The following is a 19,102-nucleotide window of genomic DNA, read 5'->3' as shown; positions in this document are numbered from 1 at the left end:
GCAGTTTATTGTAAAATTTTACATATGACACACAACCTGAGACAACTGCCCTTAGCGCTGTACAGGAAAAACGCACTAAATTGAAGCTCAATTGAACAAGTACTTGGTCAAATAGATGGCCTAGAGAGGTATAGGCCACCAACAGGACCTACTTCAGAATATAACTTTCACCTGGTAGACTTCAGATGTCCTACTACAAATGAATGCAGCATGTGATTTACTTTTATATGTTGTTCTAAATTATATTCTACATTAACACCATCATGAATGCTTTTACAACTTATTTCTTTCATATTTGCAATTGATGACCACTCTACTGCCCCATCAGAAATTTTCCGAAGCGCCCCAGCAATCGACACGCCTGTCCCGTGAGATTGTTAGTCCCCCAATCAGTGGGAGGAGGTGGCTCTCAGCTTCGTGCTCCAAAGTTTGAATTGTTGCTAGCTGCAATATGGGTGCATTTGTTATCTTTTTCTTTTATTTTCTTGGTAATCCGCGACCAGAAAACTTTGACTTAAACCTGTCTGAGCAGATTTTACCGTGCACGCTCACCTTTTCAGATAAATCCCGTCTCAGGTAAGACATCAAAGCAGCTACCAATTGCACATTCCATTATCATCATTAAGTGAACTCATGACCGGTAATATACTGTTAAAAGAAAGATCTGTACATAATTTCTGTGTATTTATGTCTAAACAGAGCTACACGGGTGCAGCTTTTTACCTTTGTTAAATATGAAAACGTGGGCGGAGTTTGTGCTTTATGACAATAACCAGGACAGTGAACTGGAATGATCTTAATCGTGACAAGCAATTAAAATGGGCCATAATTATACATATCACAGACTACAACCAAACAAGGAGGAGGCCATTCCCACACAGATACATATACACTCACACACACACATGCGCAGGGCATCATCCACCCACTGAGACAATGAACAATCAGTCCTCGGTGATAAATGCCAAAGTCTCTTCCTCCAAGCTTCACTCAGCCTCTACATGAATATTCTGCTTGGATCAACGCAGCTGTGACCATGGACTTCAAGATTCAACAGACGAAAAATGGCTGGATTACAGTTAAGTGACTGTTTATTTTTATACCTGATTGTATTAATCTGATCATCTGTATTAATTTCAGCACAGAAGATTAATATTTTTGAGGTTATATTTGTGGTTGAGTTCTTGAAATCTGTACTTTTGTGTGTGTGTGTGTGTGTGTGTGTGTGTGTGTGTGTGTGTGTGTGTGTGTGTGTGTGTGTGTGTGTATAAGAACTCATCAATAGTCATCTGTAAATCTGTATTTCTGTATATTATACGGACAATGGTTTTTGTTATATCGTTAATTATTTGGCTCATTGTGTTCTGTCTCCATTTGCAATAAAATAAATTGCAATAGAGCAAATACTTGACTATCACAGCTCAGTTACATGCCTTGTGTGTGTTAGATAAATACATCCTGTATGTATTTACACAAAATAGCTTTGTGTACTTCTGTTTGTGTTCTGTCCAGTTTAGGGAAGAGCTGATAAATTTATTTCTTATCAAGAGGTTTCACTGACTTAACATGGTGTACACCATTGTGAGCTCAGTAATGCTGACACATGAATCTATTTCTAATTATTATTATTATTATTTTTATTTCTTTTTTTCATGCTTTGCAACCACTGAACCAGCTTTGTAGGCTTTTTTCTTTTTCTTCTTCTTTTTTTAATGTTACACAAGTGTGAATGTGTCTGGTTGTTTTCACACTCTCTGTCCCACAGATGAGGCAGCAGGTGTGGGAGAGATCTTGTAAGGTCTGTGTGGGCCTGTAGCGTGATCGGCAAAGAGCACGGGGGAGATGAGGACGGTTCTTCCTCTGTGTGGAGGTGATGATGAGGGGGAGCTCCGCAGCCTCCGCAGCAGGGTTGGCAAGATGAAGAGGCTCCTGTGGCTCAGGTCGAGTCCTTGCGTGGGTGTCCACATGGACACACAACCTGGCGTGTGGCTCAGGAGCTTCCAGATGTTGGACACAGATGGGCAGAATGAGGTGAGCTGGACAAAAGTACACAAGTCTGTTGCATCTTTTCTACTGATATAACAGAGAGATGCCAGAGAACTACTGCACTGTAGTTTTACAGTTTTTACTAAATAATCTAAACTCTGGGATTGTTGGATTATTAAAATCTAGAGATTTATTATACATCTTCATATGACTTTAACACCTGCATGGAGTTTAACATATTAATATATTTCAGAATTGTTGTAAAATCAGATTGTCATGCTTGAAATGAATCCACAATCCATCCGATTTTATTAACAGAGTTAAACCAGATTTGAACCAGAAAAGATACTTCGATTAAACAGTGCATCTGTGATAAATTTTAATAAAAAAGGAAAGCGATTTTTAAATACTGGTTAGGGCTCACAAACAGCCTAAAACCAAAGGGTTAAACATTATTTTTAATTAGTCATTTTCTATGCTGATGTTAGCAAAAAAACAGATCCCAAGATAGACTTTATTTCTAACTTCATAAATAATCGGGAATGAAATGTTGTAATTAGACAAGCAGAAATCAATTTTATTTTATTTTATTTTGTCCTCTGAAACTGAAATCAGTGAATTATGTGAGGGTGAGTTGGCTGGCGAAATGTGATGCATGCCTAACCAAAGCTTTCTTGTACTGAGTCTCTGGTAACATCAAGGGTTTTTGTTTCCTTGGAACTTCCACTATTGTTGCCAACATCAGCATCTATTTGAGAAGGAACTACGGTGCAGCAAACTCTCCAGGAAGTGTATTAAATTTCTGCATATGTTTAAGATTTTTGATAACATTCATTTTTAAAAGAACAACTTAAGTCTACAGTTTATAATTCTTGCAGTCATAATTCCCCTTGTGTTATCTGCCTGCCACCTCATCACTTATTCATGTGTATAATTGCAACTAATTGAAGTTTTTTCTGCTCTACGTCACTATTCTTTTGTCTTTGTAGAAATGTTTTGTGGGTTTGGTAAACAGGAGAGACAGAGCCTCATTAGACAAACAAAGAGATCATTCTTCCTGTTGGACTTAATGAGCAGTGGACAGCCTGATTAAATACAGACTATCTGTTCAAGCTTGTCACTGATTTGAGTTTTTGTTTTGTCTCAGATTACATGAAGTACTGTAAGTATTTTTAGTATAAAAGATGTTCTTAATTTAAGCTGTTTTCCCATCTTATCCTTCCTTAAAGCCTCAAACTTGTTTTAAAGAATCAGAACAGACCTGTTTTACTTGCTATTTCACCAACACCCTTAAGCAGGAACATAGGCTTCCGTCTGCTGAGAAAATCCCTCCTGACGCGATTCTTTCAGGAACAACATCATTAATTCTTGCCTGTTTAAGTTGACCTGGTTTTTGTTTCTTATGAATTATTTTCCTTTAACATTTTCAATCTCTTCCTGTAAAAAGATCACATGCACCTCTCCAAGCAGGATTTACAGAAACTGCAACTCATTGAGAGCATCCTAGCTCTTCAGTTGTTTTTTTGGAAATGACATTTCTGCTGTTGTAAAATGACTAAAGATGGAACACAGCCACCCTCAGATGCAATTCAAGATTTATTACACAGGGATGTAAATGCATCATAAAATTTTTTTTAACAATGTATGATGTGTTAAACTTAGAAGGGATTGTAAACCAGCAGACTTCCCATTTTCTAAGACAGGTGACTGGGCCACATGCCAACACTGTAATACTTTCAGCAAGATAGACCTACAACTTTAAGAAAAGTGAGACTGTTTTCATGACCAGTAGATATATTATGGGCAGATCTCAGAATAACCATTTATCTGTTTAAGCTGCTTTACTTTCTTTTTCTTTTGTTAAAGAAATCTCAAATTACACAGTATTTTTTTTCTGGGATGATTTGATAATACCTCTTTTGGAAGTAATTTCAGCATAGTTTCAAAGTATCACAAGGCTCAGGATCAATTAATGACCTTAAACTCATTAATTTTCTTTCAAATAAAGAATCTGAATTACACATTCAGTTACCTAAGTCAACTTATAAGTCATTTGGAACAACTTCTAAGTTGTTTATATATATATATATATATATATATATATATATATATATATATATATATATATATATATATCCACCACTGCAAAGTATTTTAAATTAATTATTTGACTTAATTCATTTAATCATAATAATTTAATATTTAACCATTAAAGTAGTGTAAAAAAAAACACAAATGATCCAACGAGATTATAAATAAATAACTCAGAATAATTATAGCTGTGTCCCAGGTTCTACGCACTTCGTCCGCTACATACGTCATACGTTAACAGCCTTGGGCCCCGCCCACACACTCTCTTGGGCCCCGCCCAGCAAGACTCCTCCTGTCTAATATTTCGCTCTCTGGCTTCTCTCCTCTATAAGGAGATCGCTCCACACCGCTGATCACATGGAGTTTTCCCCTTTTTATTATCTGGCAGGATTAATTATGAAAACTGGGAGTTTCAGGTGTTCTAATGAAGTGAACTGCCAGAGGATGGAGCTGAATCCCTGATTAACCGCTGCCAGCGCTGCGACTTTATCAAAACCTACAGCAGCAAGAGACAAAAATCAGTAGGATTTATTCAACCTGAGAGCAGCAAAAAGATGGGCAAATGGCACTTATCGATGGTAGGCGAAACTTTTATTCTGCCCTGCAAGGCTGTAAAAACATAAAAATGTGCAGTGTTTTTAGTCTGAAGTTTCTTCATCGATTTTATTCAGAGCTGCGCGCTTCATTGTGTTTAGCGCGTTGGTTTAAGTCATGTGATATTAGCAGTTTCAGGTATGGCTGTGTTTCCATTGCTTCACATGTACCAAAAGACTCATGAAACTACCTGTGTGGCCGCACGTTTTCCACCTGTGCAGCCTCATTAGCTCTGTGACTTCTTGTGATGCCCAGATATTATGGTCAGCATCCTCAATTATTTTATCCACACCAGGAACAGATTTGATACAAAATTGTTTGAATTATGAATAAATAAGTAATTATTAATAACAATCTTTGTAAATAATTATAAATTTCCTTCTGTTCTAGTAATATGATAGAATTTACTCTAGTATGTGGCTCTGTGAGTGAAGATTGTATCTTATTTTTGTTATAAGTCCTGTGAAAGCATCTTAATGGGTTAGAACATATTCAGGATAGCTTTTTGCTGTAGTTTGCTTGTGTAACAGTAGTTATTCTGCTTGTTCCACCCAGCTTTAGCTTGGTAAAGAATTATCATCATTATAAAGTTTTGTGTGTGTGTGTGTGTGACTTGGCTTGAGAGTTAATGAGGTAATGTTTCTAATCATCCATAAGTATGATGAAGATGATAATCCAAATCATTTGACGTGGCAGGTGCAGCTATCTGTACTATGGTTTTATGTGCATATGTACTTGGGTGTAAACTTGAGTGGACCATAAAACTTGTGAATTATGATGAATTCATTCTTGGATCAGTTAACTGTCCCTTTGTTTGAGGACATAAACGACTATTTCAGGGAATGCTTCTTAGTCCAGTCATTGTTCCATTCATCGCTTGTCTAGTGTCATGGGTGGATTGTGAACAACATTTCAGGCTTTAGAGCTGTCGATACTCAGTTCAACATTTTTCCAATGTGGTGACTTAGTTTAAAGGGTTTTTCTAAAAGGTACTGTAAAACAGCAAATTTTCAAATATAAAAATAAAATATATAGTTCATAGTTTAGCCATGGCAAATATATATAGAAATAGAAATCCAAGTAGAGAGATTATTAAAAAAACAAAAAGGTTTCATGTAACAGGGTCATCATTTGCCTGATGGTGATGGCCTTGCTTTGTCCCCCGTGCAGGACCCGGTGCAGGAGTGGGGTGAGGAAGTGGAGGATGGAGCCGTGTTTGGCATCACTCTGCGCAGGGAGCCCGCTCTGACGAGCTCGGACTCGCTGGAGCTCTTACCGGCCTTCGGCTGCGTTCAGTACCACACAGTGAAATTGCGCAGGCTCAAGGCCGCTACTTTGGAGCGCCTGGTCACCCACCTGCTGGAGCCTGAGCACAGGGAGCCTGACTTCATCCATGTGTTCCTCTCCACCTACAGGGCCTACACCTGCACCAACACCCTCATTGAGCTACTGTTCCAGAGGTGAGAGTCCATATTTTCACTGAACTGAGACATATGTTAACAAAAATCACGAGGATAGAGTCAGAGTCAGCTGGTCTGCAAGCCCATATATGAGATCACTGTTGCTGCTTGATTTAGAAAGACGTGTTTTAGACAAAACATGATGGTGATGATGGTGGAAGACATAGTGTGACATTTAGAGGGTGAAAGGGGATTTTATACTGCTGTCTGTGTTTGAAGGAAGCAAAATCTTAGTTATTTTTTCATGTGCTTCAAACTAATCCACATTAGCAGTTTCAATTGTTTTCTGTGTTCATGTAAGAATTAATTTTATTCCTTTTACCCCCTAAATATAGATTTTTAATGGCTAACTTAATTGGTTAATTTAATTTCTAAAAAGTGTTCAATCTAAAAGTTGGTTAAACATACCTGGATTTTTCTACTTATCAGAAGCCTGGCGCAGAAATGTGGACTTTAATGTTTGTTCCTAAACTTTTCTGACATTGATTTGTTGTTCTGTACTACTTTTTTTTCCTTTTCTTTTCTTATAAAGTTCGTCACTACATGTAAATGCAAGTGTAGCTCATGCGTCAGCAGCTTTTTATAACATGCCAGATGCACAAATCAATTCCTACAGGAGACAGCTGTTTAACACCCTCCTCATATTCCATCAGCTATTCACAGAACTGTTGATGCAGGGCAGGTTTCTATGGCAGGTTTTGTCGTCACAAGTTAAACAAAAAACAGTCTCAAGCCTAGCTCCATTTCAAAGTTGTCATGACTACGCCCGCCACACCCTGTAGAGGAGCTTTAACACATACCAGATTTAATTTCACTTAGAAATTATCTGAAGAAATGTTTTGGAAAGGATTTATTTCTGTTTACCTGTTCTGTTTTGGCTCCTCTAGAGAAGTGAATATTAGTTAATAAATATTGTATGATAATCAAGAATTAAAATAAACTAGAGGCTTTTATTTCTCTCGGCACATTTGTCTCTGCTGAACTTGTGAAAACTGGTCCCATTAGTAAACTGATGCATTTATTGTCAAACAGTCACCTGTACATGTGCTGTGCTGGTGGCAGCAGTTTCCCGTGAAGAGGTCAGGATGAGCTGGCCTCCACCTCCTTTCACACAACTCGATTTTGTACAGGATGTTCCATTTTTTTGTTTCCATTATTAAGTTATATAACAGCAAAAGAACAAGAACTGTATCTGTGTAAATACTTTGTAATTTGGTCTGAATGTGATTCCCAAAAATCTTCAATTCATTCAAATACTATAATAAAATTATATTAATGTTTTTTTCAGATTTTTAAAATTGCTTTTGGTAATGTACTAAACATTTTTGTTATTCTAAACTAAATGATAAGATATTTCAGATCGTGTCCTGACGACATAATTTCCCTCAGTGGAAAATTAAATGATTTTTCATTGGTTTAATTAATTCAAGAACAAGTCGAAGTCAAGAGAGGATTTAATTGTATTGCTAATCTAGCTAAAACCATTGGTGCAACAGACTGAACACAGGACAGATCTGTTCCTTCAACTGCAAGAATATAATTTCATAAATGTCCACGTCACCTGCAAGTGTGGCTAACTGCAGCAGTCACTGATCTAAGAGGAAAGATGCAAACAATCTTACGGTCTAGAAGCACGTTCGTGGATGTACAACTTAAATTTAAGAAGATATTGGTGAATGAGGTCCGATGTAGCAGCTACTGTACTTCTGCTGCTTTGTTTTCATTTTTATAAAATAAAGACCAGAATCCAATCATGAAATTGTAACATGGTTCTCTCAAATGAGACAACACATCACTATGCTTCAGTTTTACTGGATATGTACTTTATGATGTTAGTCAGGCCAGAGCGAGGAATCCCTCTTTTTACACTCTGAATCAAGGCCACAGCACGTCTGCAGGGATTCAGAGTGTTGTAGGACATTTCCACAGGATGAGCAGTTAGATGGGGTCAGTGCTGAAATCTCGGTTTGTTTTTATTCTTTACAGGATGTTTTGTGTCGCGCTCATCATCAGTCTCTTTATTTATGGTTTATCTGATAAATGTGTTTCCTTTTTCCTCCACAGAGACAAATCATTCACCAACCCGGATCAAACCGTCTACCCATGCAGGTGAGTGTAGCAGTCTCAGTAGCTGGTTTTGATGGAGTAAAGTCACTTCATTGTTCCACCTGCTAAATGAACAACCTGGACACTTATTCATGTCCCCTGCAATCTTTTAGTTCTTTACTTCCGGTGGTCCGGCTGTGGCTGGCAGAATACAGCGAGGACTTCCAGGAGCCTCCTGACTTCCAGACCCTCAGAAAGTTGTGTGTCCACCTGCATCGCCACCTCCGCTTTAGATGTGTGGCTCGCGCTGCTGATGCCTTGCTCAAGAGGCTCCAGTTGCAAGGTACCATGGAAAACTATCCATTTGCAGTAGTCGAGTCTATAGCTACATCTACAGATTATTTGAAATTATAAATGTATGAATAAAGCTGTAGAGTGGATGCACAATGAGATGAACTTCAGGGCCCTTAATTGTTTTTTTTTTATGTTTTGTATAAATACTGGTACAGACTTCTGAGTGTTTTGGATTGAATGTCTGCTGAGCAGCACATTCTCATGTCTTTTATGACTTTGATAGATTGCAGTCAGTCTGCATCAGAGCAACACAGTGAATCGTTGCAACAGGAGCAAAGCAATCAGGAGGATGGAGGAGAAACGTCCACTAAGGAGGAGAAACACGACTTCATGGACTTTCCTGTAAGAGAAGTGGCAGAGCAGCTGACCAGAATCGATGCTGTAAGTTTTGAGTTTTCTGTGTTCGACGGTTTGTGGAGGCACCTCTTATGACTGTTTCCTTCTTATTAACCTCCTTTATCCCTGACAATCCCTCAGGAGCTGTTTGTCAAAGTAGTGCCCTTCCACTGTCTGGGCTGCATTTGGTCCCAACGTGACAAGAAAGAAAACCGAAACCTGGCACCGACGGTTCGCGCCACTATCTCCCAATTCAACGCAGTCACCAACCGTGTCATCACCTCTCTCCTCTGCCCATCCTCGCCCAACCCTTCCACTTCCTCTCCCATCTCATCACCCCGCTCGGCCTCGACCTTCCTGTACCCATCTTCCTCTTCTGCCCCAAGCTCCCCTCGATGCTCACACACCAGCCCCATTCACAGAGCACGCATCATTGAGAAGTGGATCGCCATTGCACAGGTCAGGATCAAAACATGTGGATTTCACTAACTGTTTACTGTCAAGTTACATACATGCACTTGACTCTTCACTCATGCGTTTTTACAGGAGTGCAGGCAGCTAAAGAACTTCTCTTCTTTAAGGGCCATCCTTTCAGCCCTGCAGTCCAACGCTGTGTACCGCCTCAAGAAGACCTGGGCTGCTGTGAGCAGGTCAGCAAACATTTTCAGAAACACATACTCACAACCTACTTTTTATTTAGAAATGATGCATAATCAAGCCAATGACATGTTGATCTTTTTGTTTCAGAGAAAGCATGATGACCTTTGACCACCTCTGTGAGATTTTCCCTGATGAGAACTGTGTGCTGACCGGTAGAGAGATTGTAGAAGAGGTGTGTTTTAAGTCCACACACACATCAGGAAGTAATTACGCCCTAACTAAAGGAAAGATTAATTCAGCACATTTAACTGTTATTTATATGGCAGCAAAGGAAAAGTTTCTCTATAATTTAGGTCTAAGATACTGAAGGTAATGCTATTGGACCCATATTAAAAAAGGCAGCCGCTAAACTGCTGCGGTTTAACAACAAAGTAAACATGTACGGTCTCATAAAAGTGATTGTATATTCAACTGGCAAGACCATCCTGTCATAAATGTGACAGCATAATGGAAAAGAAACTTACAAAGATGGACCTTTTTGTTTGCTTTTTCAGTGCTGATGTTTTTTGCAAAGCAGAGAATTTAAGATAATATGTATAAAAAAAAAAAAAATAATATAGCCTCTACAAACAAAAGAAGAGGGGAAAGCAAGAAGTTACACCTGTAAGAGAATGTAAAACACAGAGATGCATCCAGTTGTAAAACAACATTTTCTTCAGGTTCATGTTTTGGTATATGATTTTGTTGCCCCAGTTGAAACATTTATTGCAAACATGAAGGACTGCAAGATGCCTCACATCCTTCTGCAGCGCAATTAGCAACAACTTCAGCACGTTTAAGTCCCACAAGCGTAGACTGTTCTAGCTGCACAGACTGCACCAGGCATACTGCTGCCATCACATGACAAAAGGACAAATTCCTGCCAGTGTTTATTTTAGAAAGCAATGTTTTCTATTGCAACTCTGTAATGCAGTTCCTCTCCTCTCTGGGTAGCTGCTTCTCACTTAAACATAATAATCTGAACCTGTCAGAAACATTGCAGCAGGTGCGTCTTTACTCAGAATATGTCTGATTGCAAAGGGTTTTTTAATTTTAGTATTTTACTTCCAAATACAATTAAAACTGCAACTCAAGTTGAAAATTCCTGAATTATCAGTCATCTGGGGTATCTTACAGAGAGAAAAACAGCATTTCCCCCTGAGCAAGCTCTAGTAATGTGAGTACTTTCTGTAGAACCTGTTGAGGGAGGGCAGCCATCTGCCTCAACTGGTTCTGTTGACAAGAGAGGAACAAAATAGAAAAGATAGCATATAGAACAACATTATGTCCGAGGGTGTACCAGATTCATATGTAATGTCTGAACACAAGATATAGATTTTAGGCTTGTTTGCTATCCGGCATAAAGCTTATCATTTTATATACGGCTCTGAACAGGTAAAACACAACTGTTTGTGAATACCATGAGCTTTGTACAACACGTAGAGGTTTGTGTGACTTTTTAACACAGGATACGATGACATCTTAGTAGTTAGGTATAGCTCAAAGATCTAAGTACATTTTTTTTTTCTTCATGTAAATTGAGCTGCTTCTTGCTACCCAGATTACCTTTCTCTCTATTTCTTGTTCCAAGAATTATGATTAATAACTGATATGAATGTGTACTTAGTGATACCGGCTTTATCAGCAGCCTGGTATCTGTAAAACAAAGAGAAGGTTATTTTTTAGTGGCCAATGAAACTGCAAATATAATTCCCAAGTTTACATATTGTCTAATAAACCTTCAGCATGTACATACTCTGCATGCGCTAACTGAGCATGCACCCTCCCAAAACCCTCAGCACCCTGTCAGGAGGCGCTCAACCCTGACAAGAACTATTATATAACTCATCTACTTGTTGTCACCTCGCGTTATCATTCCTAGTTTGAGTCATTGTTTTCCATCAGCATAGACATGATGGCTGTCCCTTCTGTCCAGGACGGGAGTCAGCCTGACACCCGCACCACACCAAACTATAAACCACCCAGACTCTGCTCAGAGTCCAGACTTATGGTGAGAGGAGGCTCAACAGTGTGTTCAGACATTAGATTTCATTCCTCAGTTTCAGTTTTGACCATAAAAATAGAACCGATGCGTCAGCAGCCCCACCTTTTTTCTTTTTTTTGAAGGACACATCTACATTTTTCATTTTACATTTTCATGTTTTATCATCTATCACTTCACATTTTCAGGCTTGTTTAGTTTTTAATGTACCAAACATTTGCTTGAATGTATTTTATTAATTCCCAAGTGAAAATTATATGTATGTTGTGAGAATAAAGTATTACTTTAATTGAATTTTTTATACATGACTTTCCCCACTTACACCTGCAATGTGTAAAATTTTTTTATACCTCCATATTCAGCCTGTTGAAACAGGAACGTTATTATTTGAATATTTGTATTTTTCTGTTGATTTTATCATTAAAATCCATTTGCAAATGATTCTTAATGGGATTTTTCTTAACATTTGCAGCACTCATTTTCTTGCTCTCTGGTGTTTCTTTTATTGTTAGAACTAATAAAAACACCACTTTTCAGTTTACTATGGAAACAAAAATATGCTATAATAGTTAATATTTCTGCAAAAAAATGTGTGTTTATTTTAGTAAGACTGTGGCTTTATTTTATCCTCAGAGCTTCAGCAGTGGCGTTGTTCCATACCTGGGTACTTACCTGACCGTCCTTACCATGCTGGACACAGCACTCAACGACACTGTGGAGGCGAGCTCAGTTTTTGTTCTTCTTTCTGGTATTTTAGTGGATTTATGAACCCATGTAACACTAGCTGTTTTTCTTCTTTTATCATAGGGTGGGCTTATCAACTTTGAGAAACGCAGACGGGTAGGTGTTGCTACCTAGTGGTGCTTTATATAAACAACTGTCTCTGAATATACAGTATAAGGCTTTAATATATTGAATTCTAATAATTAATCTGTAGCTCTTTGATAGACTGGCGACCTGATCACCTGATAATTGCTGGGATAGGCTCCAGTTTCTTCATGACCCTGAATGCATGAAATTATGAATTAATATGTGTTCTTTATTGTTTCTTGTTGCAGGAGTTTGAGATTCTCAATCAGATTCGACAGCTTCAGGCTTTCTGTTCGAACTACGTCCTTCCAGTCAGCCCTCACATCACTGCCTGGCTGCAGGAGCACACTCTGCTCACAGACCAGGAGAGGTAAACCCCACCGACCCATGTAGCTAAACTTAACAGTTAGAAAGAAAAAATAGGCTTCATCAAAGCATTTTATTTCTCACTTTCTCTGTTTTCTCTGACATAGCTATGAGTTGTCTCTAGAACTGGAGCCTCCACTTGATCCCTGCCCCGCCTCTCCCAACTTTTGGAGCAGCCGTCTCCTCAACAAGAAGCTCGCCTCGTAAGTTCTGAAAACAGGCTGTCGGAAGTTTATTTCTACTAGAAAGGAATTTCTCAAAAATGAGATGAGATTTGTAAGCTGATAACTTGCACTGGCTAAAATTTCTCACTCACTTTTTGTTTTGTTCCCACACTCTGAAGAAGTTCTTGATCCAGTGTTAGATGTTTCATTTGTCCCACAAATAAATGTAAAACCATGCTGACCTGCTTCAGCCGTACACGTCCTCTAGCAGTTGGAGGTCGTTTTGCTCTCGCTGTAGGACTGGAGGAGGCAAATCTTTCCAAGCAGTAGCTTCCAGACTGTGGAATAATTTACCGCTATCTTTTATGTGGTTTGGACTCTCTAGATCAGGGCCCTCAATTCGGTCCTATGAGGGCCGCAATCCAGCAGGTTTTCCATGTATCCCTGCACCAACACACCTGAGTCAAATTAGGTGGCTCTAACAGCCAATCAGGTTCTACACAATAACTCATTAATTTGACTCAGGTGTGTTGGTACAGGGATACATGGAAAACCTGCTGGATTGCGGCCCTCGTAGGACCGAATTGAGTAGCCCTGCTCTAGACGTTTTAACAAAGCAGTTGCCATTTTTACTCCAGCAAGCTTTTCGTTAGACCTGAGCTTATTATATAGCATATTATTTTGTGTATTTTATGTTGCTGTGAATTTTGTTTGCTTTGTGAAGCACTTTGTGATGAGTGTCTGTGAAAGGTGCTATAGAAATAAACCTTACTTACCATCCAGATCCTGATTTAACAAACCAGTCACCAAGCATTGTGCTGTTTGCACCATACCTCAAACTTCATTGCAGTTCATTTTGGCATCCAAGTGTGGCTTCATCACAGTTTACAGAATATTGTTCAAGAAATGATGTGGCACTTCTAGGTGGTTTTTGATAACAAATGTAAGGAGTAGGTTCACTTTGTGGTGTCCTTCTATTAACAATGTTATTATTCAGGGTTTTTCTTGTAATGGTTTTGCAAGTTGTAGATATTTCTGAAGCTTTTGCCCTCACATTCATTTGCCCATCTCGCAGCCCCGAGTTTCATGCATTTTTAAAATATTTATCCAAATGAACGACAATTTTACAACCTTTGGGAAAGTTGCTATGATTCACACAAATCAGGGGTATCGCTGAAAAAAAAAATGTGATCTAGAAACTGTTAAAAGACAATAAGCTGATTTTTTTTTTGCTAAGTTTACTTGTATTAAGTGCAATGCTTGTTAAATTGTGTTAGCAGGTTGCGAACATCCAGTGAGAGCTCCCTCAGGAAGACCCACGCCGACCAGATCAGCATATCGTCTTCTGGCTCCAGCAGTCTAGACATGGAGGAGCTCTCCGTCCCTCAGCCCTCCCCGATCGCACCCAAACTCAAGGTATAACCAGCGGTAGTGTCCAAACTGTTCACGGTCAGTTTGCGCCGAGCCCGACTCAAACACGATACTCATGTTTTCTGTTCTTCAGTCTCTTTCTGGCTCTCTTCACAACATCACAGAGGACTTCTCCATGTCCTCCTCCTCGTCACCAAGCCTTTCCAGCTCGTCCTGCAGCTCCTCACAGCCAGATCTCAGCTCTTCCTCTCTGTTGAGTCCTGAATCATCATCACCATCCTCATCTGGCTGCTCTCCTCAGGCAGTTCAGCCTGTCTACAACAAACAGATTGCTGACTTGTGCATCATCAGGGTCAGCGTGGAGTGTGCCACCAATGGAAATGTCTACAAGAGCATACTGGTATGTTTGCAGTACATGCACTTCAGAAGGCAGCCAGACCGACTCTGTTCAGCCTGGTTTATTAAAGGAAGCAGAAGAGTGGAGTTTTAGTCACTTCGTGAACTTTCTAGTCCTGTTTATGTTGACAGAAAATATTATTTTTTTATTTGAACAGAATTTAAATCACATGCTGTTTTTGGAGAAAATATATTCTGATAACATTTTTTTAAACCAAGAGATAAAAATGTGGGTTATAAATGTGCAATTAAAACCACAGAAGAAACAAATACATGTATTTATGCATGTATATGTATTTAGGCACAATTTATTTTTTCATTTCAGTATTTATCTTTTATTTGTTTCTATAGTTCCACATCTATTAACTTATTTATTTTTTATTAAAGATATAATTTATATACAGTGTTTCTATGTTCTGTATTCCAACTTTTACTGATTTATGCATGTTTCCTGCTGTGTTCCCATTTATTAAATAATTTCTATATATTTTTCTTAGTTTTTATAAATATTTCTATATATTTGGTTTTATATATTTCCCCGTGTTTTAATTTATTCCTGTAATTTTTATTATAAATGGATATTTAATTATATATATATATATATATATATATATATATATATATATATATATATATATATATATATATATATATGTTTCCCATATTTTTTTCCATTTTATTTAATTAAATTTGTTATTTCTGGATAGATGTTCCTTTTTTTTGTTATTGTGTGGTGCTTAACAGCTGCTTGTTATTTTAATTACAGATGTGTTTGTGTTTTTATTCATGTTTTTTTTCTTCCATCCAGCTGAGCAGTCAGGATCACACACCTCAGGTGATTGAAAGAGCTCTTGAAAAGCACAACATAGAGGATGCCAGGTGCAGCAACTTCAGCCTCTACCAGACGCTCAGCAGTGAGAAAGGTAATATTGCTTCCTAAGCCCTGATATCTTGCAGTCTAACATAATTTACCCCAAATGCAACTCATGCCAAAAACTCTTAACTAAACACAGACATACTTCTTCTCTACGCTTGACGTCCCTTCTTCTAGATGGAAGTATTGAAGTATCCTCTTTCAGTCTCAAACATATTTCTGTGAATTGCATTAATACAACTTTTCACAGCTAAATGCAAATAAGTGACAAAACTTGACAAAGATTTTAACACATTTTGTTTTGGCCTAAAATTTGTTGTTATTCTCACACATTTAGGGGATGAAACAGATAAAATAAAAATATTTTAGGAAACGCTTCATAATTCTTTTCTCTCTCTGCCTCAGAGCTCCTGATACCTGACAAAGCCAACGTGTTTTACGCCATGTGCACATCTGCCAACTACGACTTCGTCCTGCGCCAGCGCTGGAGGAGCCATGGGAGACAATTTGGCTCTTCCTCCAGCCTTGGCGCTCTGCCCAGGAATCACCACAGGAAGTGAAAAGCATCTACCCTGGCTGGAAAAAAATGCTGCTAAACTAAGAGTTGGAACTGCTGCTCACCATCTGTGGCTCTCCATATCTTCCCACCATCATGAGACAGTCGGTGAGAAGCAGAAAAGAGCGTCACAGAGTTCTTGTTTGATCAGGAACAGCACTGAAATGTGGACGCAAGAACTATTCTGTGCTGTTTGGAAGAGATGTCGGGGTTTGCAGAGAGACGTCAAAAATAGAAGAAAAACCCAAAATGTGTACAATCCGAATGTTTATCCAGGATCCTTTTTCCTTAGATGAACACACTTGTACAACACTGTGGATGACTGGGATCCATAAATCCCAAACAAACCCAGGAAGAAGACGTGTGCTGTTGTTGAAGCACACGAGAAGCAGCTGGTCTGACACAATGGCCCTTAGTTGTGACTCAGCAGTGGAAACCGATAAATGGAGCTGTGTGGCTGCACAATCAGGCTGACAGCAGAACTTCTTCCTTCAGCTCAATAAGCTGAATTTTTAACAACAGCTGCTGACTTTACATAGAACTCCCAGTAGATCAAAAATGAAATATGTCTGATTCCAATAAAGCTGAATTTGCTGGACAACAGTGAAGAGTTGTCCCGATACAGAGATGATGTTAGGAGAGTCTTTAATAAGTATTTACTTGTCTTTAGTAACAGATTTATATATTTTAATGTAATTAAATATAATTTTATCAATTTAAATTATTTAATGCATTTCAGTATTCATATCTAAAAGCAAAGTTGGGATTATTTAGAATGTATTTTTGTGTCCGATCCAGTATTTTTAGGCCTGGGCTTTATTTTTGCAATGTTTAGGGCATCCTGTAATAGAAATAGATTAATCAGTTCAACATTAAGTGGAAAAACAAAAACACCTCTAATGTATAGTGCTGATATCTTGCCTTTTATTTTTACTAATGCTAGTCAACAAACTATCTGGAGCCAGGCTTTTCACTTTTTATCAGCGTTTTTCTTTAGGTATCTGTTAAAATTCACAATGATCTGTAAGCAAAAATGTGCTGACAGGAGTTTTCACATATTTGTAATGAAGACAACTTTTTTTAATCCTCATAACAGATTTCAATAACATGAAGTTAAGGTTTTTTGCTGTCCATCTGTAACTTGGCTCTCACTTTTGATTCCCATCCATTTGTAACAATCCAATCCTGTTGGTGGCAAAACCAAAAACAAAATTTCTCCTTTGCTTACGCTGCAACTGTTTGGCGTTTGATAATATTTCAGACCCTAAAAGATGGGAAGTAAAGGTCCTGGTTATAAAACAAATACACCTTTTTTATGATATGCATATTTTTGGCAAAAATCCCTAACTAGCTTTGTTCCTTATAAGCTAAAAGGAGTTTGTATCCGTTTGAATGAAGAAACCTTTTTTATGTCTTCTGTGTTGACATGAAGGAAATTTTTTCTGTTGTAGTAATTTGCACGTTTCTTACCTGAAAACTGCCATTTCTGTGAAAAGTTTAACGTTTTAAATGCTGGCATGAAAGATCACATTTACATGTCTTTCAAAGGCAGTCGTTCAGGTGAAACCACTGGTCAACAACATCTGTAATCCAGGAAAATAATATATGGACAGACTTTCCGTGATGATGGTGTAGAGGCAGTGTGGTGGTGCAGATGGCTCTTGTATGTGAACATGAAGGTTCCAGCATGTGTTTTACATTCGATACCAGTTTTTCTGTGATGTGAAATTTTCACCAGAACTACAAAGAAGCTTTTGCAAGTATTCAAAAAAAATTCTTTAAAATTATGCTAATAGACTGAATTAATTATGAAAAACGTTTGCACAAAGGTAAGGTCTTTCCTGAGTTTTCTGCAGGGTTTTGCATCAGTGGGTCCAGGTTTAAGGCAGTTGTGGTTGGGTTAAAGTTGGGTGAACGGCTGGTGAAATCAGGCCTGCCGGCTTCTACTGTCCATCATATTATTACTGAGTGTTTGACTTGAAAGTGATGCCAGCATTACTGTATAAACATGTATTCTTCTTATATTTTAAGAGCTTTTTTATTTTTTAATTTTAATCTGAGCACTTCCTGTACATAATTTGTATTAAATATCCAACAATAAAGAAAATGAACCTTTTGACAGTGTCAGTGTTTTTAGTTTTGTTTCCTTGCACATATTTCACTTCTTTTTTATAAAGACCTCTTCTTCTGTTTCTTCTCTTCTTCTGATGAACACAATCAATGAAAGATCATTTATCTGATAGACAAAACAAATAGACCAGCAAGATCATTACAGCAAAATGTATTCTAATAATCTTAATAAAAGTAGTATTAGAAGTCAATCTTTAATTAAAAGAAAATCATTTTCATTCATTCATTCATTCATTATCTGTACTCCTTAGTTCATTACGGGTTGCGAGTAAGCTAATTATAAAATAGATCTATAAAGTAAGAAAAAATAAATAAGCTGCCCTAAGATGGACAAGATTTATCTCCTGATGTTGGAGTTGAGTGCATGAATGGAAACACAGATAAAAGCATTCTTGTATCTTTTTTTAAGAGTAATGCAGCTGGAAACAGCATGTATTTAGCAAACATTGGGTGAGTATTGTTATTCAAGCTTATATTGGTTATCCATCATCAGGTCTGGACATTTGTAAAATGCTACCATTTCAATGTCCCTGCCCTGTGTTGGAGGGAGATAATAGAAATCAATGAACATGTTCTCATTTATTGAAGGAACTAAATAGGTTCCTTGATAAACTTGATAACATGCCTGTTTTCATGATGGTAAACACTGGTGTATAAGATGCACAATAGACACAATAAGACATACTTTTCACCGGTGTTTGCCAATAGTGTAACGTTCCTGAAGGCAGGAAAACTGAATGAGCTGAAGGAGCATCAGTAATTTCTGCTGCTGACGTTTGCTTGAATTCATTACATTGTCACAACTTATTAGTTGAGATGTAAGGGCTGTATAGATCCTGGAAAGTTATGAATTATGTTTTTTAGAGCTTAAACCAAACAAAATGTTAAGGTTGTAGGTGGTCAGTAGGGGGCGCTAGATACAAAGAA

The 19,102-nt window shown here is 38.0% G+C and overlaps 1 protein-coding gene across 4 annotated transcripts; it reads left to right on the top strand.

Annotated features, from left to right (window-relative positions):
* Window positions 1-540: 540 nt before the first annotated feature.
* Window positions 541-18,161, top strand: LOC121638954 (ral guanine nucleotide dissociation stimulator-like 1). 4 transcript variants are annotated; one of them, XM_041984069.1, is made up of 18 exons: window positions 541-576; window positions 700-1,078; window positions 1,766-2,031; window positions 5,842-6,131; window positions 8,196-8,240; window positions 8,351-8,520; window positions 8,755-8,912; window positions 9,009-9,326; window positions 9,414-9,517; window positions 9,615-9,699; window positions 12,142-12,228; window positions 12,316-12,348; window positions 12,567-12,688; window positions 12,792-12,887; window positions 14,126-14,264; window positions 14,353-14,619; window positions 15,424-15,538; window positions 15,895-18,161. In XM_041984069.1, exons 3-18 carry the CDS (start codon window positions 1,843-1,845, stop codon window positions 16,047-16,049), a joined length of 2,373 nt encoding a protein of 790 aa, XP_041840003.1. In that variant the 5' UTR covers window positions 541-576; window positions 700-1,078; window positions 1,766-1,842; the 3' UTR covers window positions 16,050-18,161. The 4 variants fall into 4 exon arrangements, with proteins under 4 accessions (XP_041840003.1, XP_041840004.1, XP_041840006.1 ...); XM_041984070.1 differs by having other exon boundaries at window positions 547-1,078; window positions 14,129-14,264; XM_041984072.1 differs by lacking the exons at window positions 541-576; window positions 700-1,078; window positions 1,766-2,031 and adding an exon at window positions 4,421-4,655 and having other exon boundaries at window positions 14,129-14,264.
* The last annotated feature ends 941 nt before the right edge of the window (window positions 18,162-19,102 follow it).

This window comes from Melanotaenia boesemani, chromosome 4 (assembly GCF_017639745.1).
Source record: "Melanotaenia boesemani isolate fMelBoe1 chromosome 4, fMelBoe1.pri, whole genome shotgun sequence".
Classification (NCBI taxonomy): Eukaryota; Metazoa; Chordata; class Actinopteri; order Atheriniformes; family Melanotaeniidae; genus Melanotaenia; species Melanotaenia boesemani.
This window is presented reverse-complemented; position numbering and strand designations above follow the sequence as displayed.